Source organism: Vespa crabro, chromosome 1 (assembly GCF_910589235.1).
Source record: "Vespa crabro chromosome 1, iyVesCrab1.2, whole genome shotgun sequence".
In the NCBI taxonomy this organism is placed as follows: domain Eukaryota; kingdom Metazoa; phylum Arthropoda; class Insecta; order Hymenoptera; family Vespidae; genus Vespa; species Vespa crabro.
In genome coordinates, this window is record NC_060955.1 from 20,844,488 (window position 1) to 20,860,057 (window position 15,570).

Genomic DNA, 15,570 nt, shown 5'->3' on the forward strand with positions numbered 1-15,570 from the left:
ATGCATACGCGATAAGTTTAATGAATAATCGAAAGTATATATATATATATTTATACTTATAAAAGAAAAACTTTGGTAATATTTCATTTTCAAATACTAGAAAAATTTATTACATAATGAAAATTCAACGCGATAATATTATATCTTTGGATCTTTATTAATTATAATTTATTTTGTATTATACAACGTCAATGTATTTCAGGATCTCTATTTTTTAAAAAAATACTTTACAATAATTCATTGAGAAAATATTAAAATCTCATATATATATATATATAATAAAAATCAATATAATTATTACATGTCTAAGAAAAATAAAAACATCGATTTCTTTATCAACGTCATTGTACGTACATAAAATAATTCTATATAATATTCCTATCTATGAACTCTTTAAATGTATTTGTCAACGTGTTCCTATAAAAATTATTCTTTTTCAATTTTGTATAATAGACATTAATATCGACACTCAAAGTAATATTCTCATCTTGATCCGTGAAAAGATGTAAAACGTGTATGGCCATTACAGCGGCAAATTTGCCAAAACGTTCAATATGTTCCAATAATATTTCATAAGGAAATAATTCTCTAGGATTACAATCTAAGCTTTCAAGACATTTAGAAAAGGAATCATAATAATTTCGAAGTAGTTCGTCGTAATTTTCGTTTCTAATCTCGTATAGGGTGGAACAAAATAACGTATAGCATATGTCCAAGACAGGCGATGCGTAACGACAGATTTGAAAGTCGAGGAAGCAAAGATCCTCCGGTTCGTAAGTTCTTTCATTCTCCTGAAATAAACGTGGAAATAAATGATGAGAGAACGTCGAAGAAATAGATAAAGAAAAGATCTTAGATATCGTTCTAACGAATCCAATTGAATTTTACAATTTTAATACGACATCCCACCTTGTATTTAAACAAAAAATTATTTGTCCAAGCATCACCATGATTTACAACGGCATAAGGTTCAGCGTTAGATCCCTGAACTATTTCAATCATAATATTAAAGATGTTTTTAGCAAAGTTACGGAATTTTTCTTGATAATGTTTGTCTTCGTTTTCTAGAGACTGAAATTAAAAAAAAAAAAAAAACGAACGCTTAATGCTTCTTTTCTCTCTCTCTCTCTCTCTCTTTTTTTCTTTGTTAATAAGCTTTTACCTTTTCAACAATATCGCACAATGTTTTCGTACGAGCATGCATATCTTGATTGATAGATCTACTACTTTCACGATAAAATAAGGGTTCATTTATCAACTTTAATATCTTGAAAGCTTCAGGATCCTTAGCTCGAATTGCAAAGCTGTATGCGTGAAATTTTCCGAGAGAACGTAGGGCCAATCGAGCATGTGGATAATCAAGAAACTTTGTTTCTTTCATAACATAATTTTTTACTTTCAAGTCTTCTAATATTAATATCTGTAAATGCATAAAAAAAAAAAAAAAAAAAAAAAAAAAGACAAAAATCAATCAACAAAATTTGTAGATAATTAAATCTTATCTCTTTATGATTTATCAAATATTATAAATTAATCGAGTAAAAAAAATTCGGCTTATTCTCTATAGATTCGATCTGATCGATTATAGATCATTTTCGAAATGATCTTTTAAATCTCGATCGTGACCTTGAGAAAAAATGTCGGTTTCATTTATTGCCCGTCAGCACGTTTCTCTTATCCCAGATAGTTTTATTCATTGTTTAGTGAAACCCGTACGTAAGTATATAACTAAGGAAAGGTGGAACGGTGAAAGTAGCCGAAACGGAGTAACGTCAACGAAAAAGTGTGATCATACTAATTATAGTTAGAGTCAGAAAGACATTTCTTTTAATCTTCGAACGAACGATCTTATCGTCTAAACACATGTACTATTCGACTGGTATCAGATATAAAAAAAAAAAAAAAAGAAAAAAAAAGAAAAATAAGTATATTTATGAGAGAACGCGAGACGTTTTTTATATTCTTTTATAGATTACCTCGAATTGTTTACGATTAATAAATTTTATATCGCGTTATACAACAACAACAAAAAAAAAAAAAGAAAAAGGATAGATCCTGTAAATGACAATAATTCAAAAATAGATCTTGTAAACAATCTCACCTCGTCTTTATCAGTGTCCGAGTATTTGTACATTAAAGGAATATTGTCAATGGACATATTGTAATTACGTAGAAAATTGTTGAAAATAGGCAAAATTTCCTTGTAAAAATAAATCTCCTGAAGGAACATCTTCCTAACTTTGATGAAATCCCTTCGCAAATCAATAGGAGCACATTTTACGATCAAATGGATACTCTCCATTTTTTTATTCTTTGCACCTTCTATTATTACGCGATAAACATCGCTAATAAAATTGTCACCAGAGTTGACTGCCCGAGTTACTTGATAACTTGGATCATGCAATGATTTATCTCTGGCAATAGCTCGGAGATATCTTCCGATACGTCTTTCTTCTAAAATTTCTTCTCTCTCTAGAACAACATGACTTCTGTTTTCTGACATCTCGTGAATTTGATGATATCTTTTAAAAAGAGAAAAAAAAAAGAAAATAATAATAATAATAATAATAATAATAATAATAATAATAATAATAATAATAATAATAATAATAAAGATGATGATAAAAATAAAGATAAAAATAAAACCAAAAATAAAAATGAAAGAGGAACAAATCGAATTGGTCCAACGAAGTTAAAATATCTTCACGAAGAAATCACGAAGGTAATCGTCGTACGAGAGAAAGTTCGCTTGGCAGGATTTAATCTTCGATCTTACGAAGAGAAGGAGAAGGAAAAGTAGAAGGAGAGGTAGGAGAAGTAAAAGAAGAAGAAGAAGAAGAAGAAGAATAAGAAGGAAAAGAGGAAATCCTATCCCAGATGTATGACCAAGCGTAGAAACGAACAGTCTCTCTCGTAAGAGTTACAAACTGATACTGTCGACATCAGAATATGACGATGATCCTATCCTGAGTGACTTTATCTAAGGGGAAGTTTTATTTACTTTATCGCAACACAACGTCCAAAGAAACTGCTCTAAGGAATAGTTCTGAACAACTGTTTTATACAAATACCAATTATTTGTAGAATTTAATCAATACGGTCATATAATGGTCGTACAATGTGTCGTTAAGATTTCATTGAAAGAAACGTAATCGATCAAAGGTGAAAACAATGACTAATCATTATTCCATATTAAAATAAACATAAATGGTTATTTTTATTGTGAAGTAAAATTATGGTCTCTCTCTCTCTCACTCTCCCTCCCTCTCTCTTATTCTTTCGTTATGGATGATAATTTTTAAATTTAAACGCAATAAAGTAAAAATAAACTCAACGTATGTACATATACAGGAGCTTAACGTGTGTTAAAAAACTTATAAATCCAAGCACGTTCCAATGTTTTTTTAATTTTTCTTTTTCTTTCCTAATTGCTTGTTAAATCATCATTCCAATCCTAATTCGTAACATTCGTTAAACGTTATCAGACATTGGTGTCGCACAAAGGAATTTTTTTTTTTTTATTATTAGCTCCTTGGAGAATAATTCTCGATTTGTTTTAACAATGATAATATTAAGATAATTATGACGCGATTCTAAAGATAAAGAATTTATCAAATTTTTTACATATTTTATGACACCAAATAAGTCCTAGTAAATTTTAAGCTAATATAAGATATATGATAATATAAATATTGATTTATTTATCATCCTGCGCTTCGATCTTGCTTTTACAGAAGAGATAAGATCAGTTTGAAATGATCACCTTGACCGAGATATTGGCCGAGTTTGTACTCTCCTTCGTGGTTTGTGTTCGAGTTCTCGGCCTCGTCGAGATCGTGCTTCTTCTTTTTATTTTACTTTTTCTTCTTCTTCTTCTTCTTCTTCTTCTTCTTCTTCTTCTTCTTCTTCTTCTTCTTCCTCACATTGCTTAGATCATTATAGTAAATACATACTTTCTTTGAGATAAACGAAATAAACTAGCGACGACGAGTATGCCAATCCAACTGTTACTTCTGTACAAAGAAAATATAATGAATACAAAATCGTAATATAATATAATTTTTGTTCCTTCTTTTTGTGATATTGTTTTTATAATATACTAACAATTATATTCTTTAAATTAATCATTGTCAACTGTTACTTCAGTATAGGAAAAACAAAGGATCAATACAGAATCACAATATACACTTACTTTTTGTTCCTTCCTTGTGATATTTCCTTTTTTTTTCTTCTTCTTCTTCTTCTTCTTCTCTATCTCTAATTCATTAATAATTATATTACCCTTTAACGTTTGAGAATTTTTAATTATTCGTTATCGATGTGATTAAAATTTCATTTCTCTGTCGATTCGATATGTAGATAATCGCATTCATTGTTCAGAAGAATCTAACAGTTCCACTATTGTTCCGTTTATTCCACGATTGTTCACGTACTGGATATAAACAGAGAAATAAGTCTTATAAAGAAAAACAGAACGATGTTGCCGTACAAGGTCATCGTGCGAAGTACTTACGTGTAATTTGTGGCAATATAAATCTTACATATGTAGGTATGTATATATGTATGTATGTATGTATGTATGTATGTATATATATATATATATATATATATATATATATATATATATATATGTATTTATCCGTTGAAAGTGAAAAGCATAGGATAAATCAACCTTCGTATACGTTTGAAAAATTTTGTTTTCTTTTTAATCGATAATATGTATTTAATATAGCATGATCGTCGGAAGACGATCGTTGTAAATCACGTTTTATTAATCAAGTACGAAATAAAGTATTTCGACTTTTTATTCTAGTAACGTTTACACGTGGACTACGTTAATGTCTTTAAACCGGATTCATTTATTTCCCTTTCTCACTTCTTGTCCAACTTGATCTGGTTCATTCGAACACACCAGCCAAGGATCACAATGAACGGCCAGACCAAGGTAATCCTTCGATCCTGAGATCGACCTTGCCGACCAATCGAATCGATCATTTTTCTTAACTTGTTACAAAATAAAAATAAAAAAAAAAAAAAACAGAAAAAGAAATAAAAATTAAAAAATTAAGAAAAGAAAAAAAAGAAGAAAGAAAAAGAGAAATAGAAATAATCGTTTTTATCGGAACATCGTACCTCAAATTTCCTTTATCGTTCACGAACAATGAAATATAAAATCTTTCTGAAAAATGAATATAAGTTAAAAAAAGAATAGGCTTGAAATTTTCTTACAAAAATCAATTTTTCTTTGAACGAAGATGTATACGTGGATATAGTAAAAATGTAATTAAAAAAAAAAAAAAAAAAAAAAAAAAAAAGAAAGGAAGTTCCAACGAGAGTTCTCTTTTGTATTTTTAAAAATCTAGAAGAAAAGAAAATGAAAGACAAGAAAAAAGAAAAAAAAGATAAAGAAAAACAAACGAATCTTAAAATTTCTTAATAAGAAATTAATCCCAATTTAACTCAAATATATCTATTAATATTATAAAAATCTAATAGGTCACTACGAAGGTTAAGAACTAATCGTATACTAAGAGATAAATAACTGGTTCCTTAAAGTAGGATACTCTCTCGATATATCTGTGTCTGTCCGTCTGTCTCTCTCTGTGTGTGTGTGTATTTATATATCCGATAAATTAACATTGAAATTATCGTTAGGAAGAACAGGTACTTCTCTCTCTCTCTCTCTCTCTCTCTCTCTCTCTCTCTCTTACTTTTCTTTTCCTTGTTCCATCGACGTTGAACTTTCTTAAAAAAAAAAAAGTTAACGAACAATTTTCCTGATTACAAACTCTCGCTAATTACATCTTTGGAAATGTCAGTCATCACGTAGATTAGGTACATACATATACACAAACACACACACACACATATATATGTATGTGAAGTTCCACATATGGTTAGACTGTACAAGGCCGTAGTCCTCGTAGTCTCAATGGTTGGTTTGTGTCCTAAAGGAAATCATTAAAAGACTTATCCAATGCGTGCGATAACGATCACCATGATGGCTTTGTTTTCTCGTTTCGTTTGGACACTCTCTTCGAGGACATGACACTAAGTAAGCGAATCGAGAAAACAACGTGGTATTACCTTTTTCTTTTAGATAAATATGAACTTTTAAAGAAGAAAAAAAGAAAGATTATATAAATTTAATATATTCGTTTCATTCATAATCATTATATTATATTATAAAATTCTATTAGATGACATTAAACGCGTTGTTTAGATATTAGTGTTATCGTGAAATCATCGAATGGAAACGGATTTAAACTTTTACATGTTACGCACGATAAAATGTATATACTCTTTATATATGTACACACACACACACACACACACAGACACATTGAGGTTGGAGTAAAACAAATTATTATTTTTTAATTACCGTGAACAAGCAAATTATAACAAGGATTACGTTCAATGAATTTTGATGAAATTTCCAAGCAAATGTTTGTCCAAGAATTAAGAAATTATTTTCATCTATCTATTGAAACGAAACATCTCTTTTTTACTTGTCTTGTTTTTAAGAATGATACATGGATAAAGATGTTGAGATATTGAAACATTAGATATCTATTTCGCAAAGAATTCTTTTAATGATACGATTGGAATTTGTTGAAATAAATTTTACGATCTATAATAATGCAATTTTCGCGTGAGCTTGAGTGAAAAAAAAAAAAAGAAAAAAGAAAAAAACATTCACAAAAGTTGAACAATTAATGTACAAAATGAAATAATTATAGAGCCATCGAATCATTTTTTACGAATGTTAATTTAAATCATCGAAAATATAGAAATTTTTTTATACTGTATGAGTTGTCTGAACTGTTAGAAAACATTTCAACACCTAAGAGATATCGAATGTGGTTTCAACACGATAGATATCCGGTTTATAATGTATCAATACGTAATGCATGTATGTGTGTACGTTTAATATAGTAGTATATATTAGTATATGCGAGTTTGTATTCCATATACTATTTTTTTTTTTTTTCTTTTTTCTTTTCTTTTTTTTTTTTTTCTGTGCACTTATTTTACACACCATTTATAAAAACAGTTTCGTGATTCAGGTTCAATCTCTAACTAGATGTATCAAATTAAAGGAAACGCCAGTGGTATATCTTTGATGGGCGTGCAAAATACTAGATGTATGTACTTAGTCAAGTTTTGTTCGAAACAGGATAATTATACTAATAGATTCTACAATATTGTCCTTTGCTTATAATTATAATAATACATAATAGAATCTCACTTCTTTCACGGTCTTTCATCTAAAAGTCTAATAATTAATATGAAACATTGAACATTTTGATCGAAATAATGTGAATCATTATTTTCGAAAAAAGAAAAAAGAAAAAAAAAGAAAAAGATAAAAGGAAAAAGAAAAAGATAATGAATGTTTCTAAATTGGAATATGGGATGTATATTTTACAAATCCATTGGTATTAAATATATGTGCATACATGTTTTATCAACTTTTCACCTTCACGATGTAACATTTGATCCTACATTGCAATTTGATTTTATCTCATAATCATTGGTTATATATAATATTATATAATATATAGAATGTATAATATTATATATATATATATATTATTGTATAGTATATATTATATATAATATATATATATATAATATTATGCATACTATATAGTATATACTATATAGTATATACTATATACTATATACCATATATTATACATACACTATACGCGTGTTTATTTATTACATTATTTATATATACCTCTGAATATATACGTAACGCATAGAATTTATTTATATATACCTTTTGAACGATCAAGGAGGTTGGTCACCTTTGGTAATAACTGGGAAGAAAGGCAGTTCGTGACGAAAGGCTGCACCGTGTCGTGCCCGCCGGGTGGTCAAAGCTAACGAGAGAGAAAGAGAGAGAAAAAAAAAGAGAGAGAGAGAGAGAGAGAGAGAGAAAGACGCGTGGATGTTAAAGAGAAGAAAAAAAGTGGAGAGGGGGAGAGTCAATCGTGGTAAGCATTTCACTAATTAAAGTTCCGTTGCGCTTGTCGAAGTCCGCAAATGTTCTCTCTTTCCTTTCCTCGTTTACTTCCTACGTTAGAATACTTATCGTCTTATTATTTTCAATAGGTTTTGTTTTCCTTAACGAATCGCGATTGAAAATATTTCTTTAACGTCAATTTCATAGCTGTCGTAGCTTTTGAAATTTAATGCTATCTGCCCCCGGGTCTTTCAAATTTTCCGCTTTTTTCTGCCGATAATGACGGTGTCCTTTCGTTGTTCGAAATTACCGACCGTGCATCTAAATACATTACCGTGAAGTTTTTTTTTTTTTTTTTTTTTTTAATCTACTTATTTGTTATATTTGTTTATTTGTTTTCATTGTTCTCTTTTTTTTTTCCCCCGTTCCTTTTTATTTGACACTTCCGTGTAAGAGAATAGATTAAAAAGAAAAAAAAGAAAAAAAAAAAAAAAAGAGAAAAAGGAAATAGAAAAGAAAAAAAGAAAAAGAAATAGAAAAAAAAAAGATATGTTGATAATGATTAATTCGATGGAAGTGAAGAATGCGTTAAGTCCGTAACCATGTACATGAATACATATGTAATATCGACGACGTTGTTTACGCTAACGGGAAAGTAGAACATGCTGTATGCTTCGTTATATTTCGAATTACGGATTCATTGAAAAATAAATCAAACGGGAGTGTAAGAAGGTCGTGCAAAGTTATACGAACACTCGCTTACAAATTACTAGGTGATCCATATGCAATTGTCATCAATATACAAATATATGAACATTTACATATACATACATACACACATACATGCATACATACATATATACATACATACATGCATATATGCATACATAAATATATAAGCGTTTAATATGTGTGAGGATAATCCGTGCGTGACTGGATAATTTGCAAGATATTTGCATAACATCGATTAAGAAAAAGAAAGATAAAAAAAGAAAAGAAAACAAAAGAAAAAAGAAAAGAGAAATAGTAGTAGTAGAAGAAGAAGAAGAAGAAGAAGAAGAAGAAGAAAAAGAAAAAATGAAAGGATCTGGAGCGATGATCGTCGATGTTAATACAAAGAGTACTGAGAAATGATAATTGTCCAATTGCATGATTGAGATTAGATAGATGTTAGATGGAAAAACAAAGATAATTAAGTAATGGTACCAAGAATTTTCTTCGGTTCAGTTTAACGTCGTCATCTTTTGTCATCATCGTTTTAGATCATCATTGTTACCGAGAATCATTATAAGCCTTCTTCTAATGCAGTCATGCCGAACAAGGATGTTGAAACGTTTTAAAAGAATTTTCTTTTCTTTTCTTTTCTTTTCTTTTCTTTACTTTTTTTTTTTGTTTCTTTTCTTTTTTTCTCTTCTCTTTTTTTGCTGGCAAATAATAATCATTCCTTGTTACTTTGGGTTAACGAACTAAAAATCTATTCTCTTTGATATTAAAATCAATGGTCATGCTAATAAGAATGATGAAACATTTTATCGAGAGATTTCTTTTATTTTGAAATATAATCGCACCTTTTGTTCCGTCGAATTATTATTAATATTATATGATAAAATAAAGATTAGCCTTTTTCTTTTCTTTTGAGATTAAATTTATCAATCGATCAATGATCGATTGGTTTGAATTATTTTATTAGAAAAAAAAAATGTCTAATTAGAAATTTCATCAAATATTTTCTCAAGGTATTATAATTTTATTTTCCTTATTACATATGTATGTGTATGTATATATATATATATATATATATATATATATATATATATATATTTATGTATTAATGTTAAAACCATAGAAATAACATCCTAAGCTTTTCGTAATTACATTTACGTGTAATATTTTATAATAATTAATTTTACAATGAGATCTTAAAGAAATCACATCGGATCATTTTAAAATCTAAACTTATAATAACTATTTCTTAAACGTACATATTACTTAGCATCGATGATCCTTCATCCAACAAAGATATTAATTAAAAGATATTTTATTGATTAATAAACATAAGATCTCATTGTAACGTTCATTTGATCCAACGTAATTATCGATAGTATTAATGTTAAAAAGAAAATATCGAGATATACGTAGATAAATTATATGATATAACGTTCAGGAAGCTGGTTGGTAAGTTTTGCGAGGGAAGCTGTGAGAAACTGTGAGAACTATCACGGTCGTGTACCGTACATACATACGTTCGTGAAAGAAAAACTTGTCTCTATAAAAGTGTACATCTCCTACATTTCTCTCTCTCTCTCTCTCTCTCTCTCTCTCTCTTTCTCTCTCATACTCTTACTCTTGCACTTACACTCTTACTTACTTTTACTCTACTATTCCCTTACTCTCTTACTCTCTTACTATTTTACTCTCTTACTCTTACTCTTACTCTATACGTTTCTTGCTATGAATCGTTAATAATTTTTTCATCGTCGATTCTAGTTCTGTCTTGGTAACTCGATCGAACGATATATCGTTGTTTTCCTTATGAAGAAAAATCCCTGGAACGGATCGACCTCTCCTCGTCGAGAAACAACATACTCGACTTTTCTACGAAAAGTTCAGCTACCAGTTCGACACTCTCCTCGAGTTTTCTCAAGCATTCTCTCTCTCTCTCCCTCTCTCTCTCTCTCTCTCTCTCTCTCTCTCTTCCTTAAGCTCTATTTTGAACTATCATTCTTCTGACTTTTGCGTAAGCAGGCGGTATCCCTTTCGGGATTCGCATTAAATCAAGGATACAAGAAGTGCATTTGCAGAAGACGGAAAACCGGTTGCACCGATAGGTGCCACTGGACTCGAAAGTCCACGCTCTCCGCCTGTATAACAACGTGGAGGGAAAGAAGAAAGGAAGGAATAATAATAATAAAAATAAAAATAAAAATAAGAAAAAAAAAAAAGAAAAAGAAGGAAAGAAAGAAAACGAAAAAAAAAAAAAACTTGAAATACGAGGAGGATAGGCGTCAGTGTAACAAAGTATCGGGACTTGTAAGTCGGATGTTGCCGGTTCGGCGATCGGATTACGATTCCAACAATGTTGACATAAAAAGAAAAAGTAAAAAAAAAAAAAAAAAAAGAAAGAAAAAAAGAAAAAAAAAGAAGTAAAAGGAAAATATTCGGTACAAACTTTCGTCGAAAAGGGAAGTAGCCAATTAACTATCCTTTAAATGACGAATCTAGAAACTAAGTTGGTAGAAACTAAAAGAAGAAGAAAAAAAAGAATAAAAAAAAAAAAGAAAAAAGAAAAAAGAAATAAAAAGAAAAGGAAAAGAATTCAAAATCAAACGTATTAAAAAATTAATAAATAATTCATTCTGAACAATACCGAACTCGATTTAAATAAGATAAATGGATATTGATATAAATAAAAATAAATAACACATTGTTGATAATAACTCTTGATATAAATACGATAAAAGTTATTATTCGATCGATCTAAAAAGAGAGAAGAAAAAAGATTAATAAAAATTAATAAATGCTACATTTTTATCGATGACTAACTCCGAACATAAGTAAGACAGAGATTGTGTTTCGATCGATATATAAAAAAAAAAAAAAAAAAAAATAGAAAACAAGAAAAACAAAAAAAGAAGAAAAGAAAAAAACATAAACTAAAAAGTAACATAAAGAAAAAAAAATAAAAATAAAAAATGATATCAAAAATTACTGAATATAAAGTCATAACGACAATGGACTCGTAAACGGGATAAAAAAAAAAAAGAAAAAAAAGAGAGAAAAGAACAGAAATAATAAATATAAATTCATTCTTAACGAACTCGTAAACTTTGTAAGGATCATGTCTCGATCCTATGGACCGATCGATCGATTTATAAAAAGTAAAAAAAAAACAAAAAAAAAACAAAAAAAAAAAAGAAAACGGAAAAAATGATAGCCGAAATTAATAAATATAAATTCATAACGAAGATAATGGACTGGTTGTAAACGGGTTAAGGATCATGTTTCGATCTCATAGATCGATAGGATCGGTCGATCGATCCGAATTGCCCAACGTATTCTCTAGAAGAACAGAAGATCGTAATCCTGGAGATAGCAACTAAGAATATTTCGCTCGACGTTGTTGTTTCAAGGCAATAGACCGTTCTCCGAGAGTCGCGGTTCGCGATTCGGCCTCAGTCCGATAAATCCAGAAGCAAGGAGGGAAGGAACGTAAGAAAGGAAGGAAGAAATCGAAGTCTAAGGAATCAATGATGAAAAAGGAGAAGGAGAAGGAGGAGAAGGAGATGGAGGTGGAGAAGGAGGTGAAGGAGGAAAAAACGAAGGAAGGAACGAGCCTCGCCTGCAGGCTACTTTTTTAAAATACAGTTTGTTCTCCTTTTATAACGCCGAGATACGAGTAAAGAGTTGCAAACGGCCAAAGGACTTACGTAACTCACCGTAAATCCATTCTTTTCTACCCCCTCACCTTTTCCACGAGAGTTTTACGTTCGTTGCTCATTCCTTCGAAGTACTTGCGAACATTCTTCGATCCTTTTTCCTTTTTTTCATTTTTCTTCCTTTCCTTTTTCTTTTTTTTGTTTTTTTTTTCTTTCACTTTAACTTAAGCGAAATGTAATATAAAACATGTATCGTTTTATTTCGATTAAATATATATATATATATATATATATATATATATATATATATATATATTTATATTCAATATCTAATAAAAGGTAATATGTTGATGATAATGAGCATTGTTCGCTAATCGAAATAATGTCAAAAGTACATATTGAAATTTCTTTGAAATGTGTATTATTGATTATTTATCAAAATTAATATAATGAATATATTTCCTTTTTTCTTTTCTTCCGCTGCTTCTTCTCTCTTTGTTCTTTTTTTTTTTTTTTTTTTTTTTTTTTTTTTTTAATAAATCTTGACATCTACGAACTCTTTCGATTCGGTCTAATAAACTTGTGTTATTTCCATATCTTCTACGGAGGGTCATTTATCTGTACTTAATCGAGCGAGCAGATACCTCGGCTTTACTCTCACTAAACATTCCCTCTATCGTTCTCCTCCCACGATTCGCTCTCAAGAATTTTTGCTTTCGATACACGATGAATAACGCGTCTCGTGCCCGAGGACATGGAAGGGGTGGAGTGGTTTAATATAAATCATCGTGGTGAGTGTAATACGTGTATAGAAATGGTAACTTGACTAGAAAGGGTGTTGATTTTTTCATAGTCAAGAATTTCAAACAGTCCAACGTCATCCTGTAACAATTTACTATCTAATTATTATGATATATTAATATGTTGAAAAAGACAGCATACAATTTTATTTAATAAGTTATTATTAAATAAAGATTTTTCAATGAATTCATTGAAGATTCGTAAAAAAATTTTCAAATCTTTACCCTCGTATAGAAATACAATTTTCTTACGATATTTTATCATTAGGAAATAAAGACAAGAAAGAAAAAAAAAAAAAAAAAAAAAAAAGAAAAAAAAGAAAAGAAAAAGAAAATAAGTATTATAGGAAATATAACGACTGGAATATATGTATTATAGAAGTGGAAACTTGACTAGAAAGGATGTTGATCTCCTCGGATTCAAGAATTTCCAACGATTCAACGTCATCTTGTAACAATTTACTATCTAATCGTTATATATAAATATATTGAAAAAGACAGCAATACAATATTGTCATTATTAAATAAATGTTTTCAGATGAATTCATTGAAAATTCGTAAAAAAATTTTATTTATATCTTCACTCTCGAACAATTTTCTTACGTATTTTTCCATTGAAAAACATGAAGTAACAAAATAAAATTAAAAATAAATATCATAGTAAATTTAACAACGTATATTCGAATATCTTGAAGAAATAGAAATTCTATTAGAGAGAAAGTGTATTGATTTTCTCAAATTAAAGAATTTCGAATAATTCAATGTCTTCTTTTAACAATCTTACATAAAATTAAGATATAAATATATCGGAAAGAAAAATATGAAATTTTATTATTTATAAAATAATAATATGCGAATAAAATTTATCGAAAGATCGATGTTCGATGATTGAAATTATTTACTATCTAATAGATAATTTTCCAATGTATTTTTCCATGAAGAGGAATAAATTGAAGAATAAAAAAAAAAAAAAAAAAAAAAAAAGAAAAGAGGAAAAAGAAAAAAAAAAGAAGGAAAAGAAAAAGGAGGAAAAGAAAAAGAAAAAGAAAATAAGGATTGAGAAATCTTTTGAATTTCGAGAGTTCCACGTAACGGGTACGTGAACATTCACAAGATAGACAGGTGACTCCGTAAATATCGTAGAAGCACTTTATCCCATTCAGTTGGCCACTACGGATATTACGGCATCGTGGAGCACCATTTATAATCACGCTGTTATCGAGTGTCTAGAAATTTACATAATATTTTGGTCAGCACTCGGGCGAACCTTTCTACGCGAGATCGAATCGCGATGCTTATATACTTACGATCGATCGTGATTGACTCGAACGCACGATAAATTACACGAAGTATTCGAACGAAGTAAATGTTTAAACATTGTCACTTCCTTCTTGCGATCAAACAAAAAAAAAAAAAAAGAAAAAAAGAAAAGAAAAAACGTAGAAGAAGAAAAAGATGAAAACAATGATAATGTCATAATTCCGTGTTACATGAAAATATTTGTAAAATGGCCTCTAACGTTTTGTCCCTCAAAACGACATTTTATAGATCGACATTTTATAGATCATACGTATTACATATCGATAGATCTCGTTTCCCTTGATTTAAACTTCATTCTTGTTCACTTGATAATAACAACTTCATTACCCTGAAATTATTCTATGAGGAAACTAGCATAATTAAAAGTAAAAAATCAAGGCGCGAGAATGAAATACAAAATAGTCCTTGATCAATAGTCTTTGTTTGAGAAATAAATAAATACGACATAATTCATTGTCATATCTTTCGTGTCAGATCTTTTATTATTGATTTCTAATCTTAGTCTCTCTCTCTCTCTCTCTCTCTTTCTCTATCTCGTTGCAAAAGGTACGTTTAAAATATAATTGATAAATTAATATATGAATCAATCAATGTGTCAAATATTTTGTTCATATCATTTACAAGGTTGACACCGTGCATTCTAATAAGACGAAAGGTCTGACGCAAAAAAAAAAAAAAAGAATGAAAAAAACGAACCAAAAAAAGAAAAAAGAAAAGTATTACAACAAAAGTCTTGCATAATCTTTGAAAAATAAAAAGAAAAAGGAAGAATAAAAAACTAAAGAAGAAATAAAGAAATGAAGAAATGAAAATAAAATAAATTAAATTATGTAAAATATATATAAATCCATGAGAGAGTTGGTCGATAAAAAAAAGTTATTAAAACAAAACAAACTTTTCTTTTTCTCTCCCTCTCTCTCTCTCTCTCTCTTTCTTTTTACATCCCGATAACAAATCCGATAAGAAAGACAAGAAACGTCAAAATCGTAATTGCAAAAGAATCATCGGACCGTGTTAACGACGCGGGCAGTCGGTTTTGAATACCCCACCCTTTCTTCCTTTTTGAAGAACTAGAAGAGGGGAAGAGGAAAGACGACAGAGA

At 29.2% G+C, this 15,570-nt stretch overlaps 1 protein-coding gene across 5 annotated transcripts in view; it reads right to left on the minus strand.

The window, feature by feature from the left end:
* Window positions 1–136: 136 nt before the first annotated feature.
* LOC124432714 overlaps window positions 137–15,570 on the minus strand; it is a 20,998-nt gene continuing 5,564 nt past the window's right edge. For 2 of the 5 annotated variants that reach the window (XM_046981819.1, XM_046981820.1), the window contains exons 2-7: window positions 4,193–4,432; window positions 3,764–4,013; window positions 2,102–2,522; window positions 1,163–1,420; window positions 910–1,071; window positions 137–791 (exon numbers count right to left, since the gene is read on the minus strand). In XM_046981819.1, coding sequence (XP_046837775.1) covers window positions 366–791; window positions 910–1,071; window positions 1,163–1,420; window positions 2,102–2,503 — 1,248 coding nt within the window. In that variant the 5' untranslated portion in view covers window positions 2,504–2,522; window positions 3,764–4,013; window positions 4,193–4,432 and the 3' untranslated portion in view covers window positions 137–365. Of the gene's footprint in view, window positions 792–909; window positions 1,072–1,162; window positions 1,421–2,101; window positions 2,523–2,646; window positions 4,014–4,192; window positions 4,433–4,513; window positions 4,606–7,786; window positions 8,324–15,570 lie in introns of those variants that run through there. The other 3 variants (XM_046981818.1, XM_046981816.1, XM_046981817.1) reach the window with 3 other exon arrangements.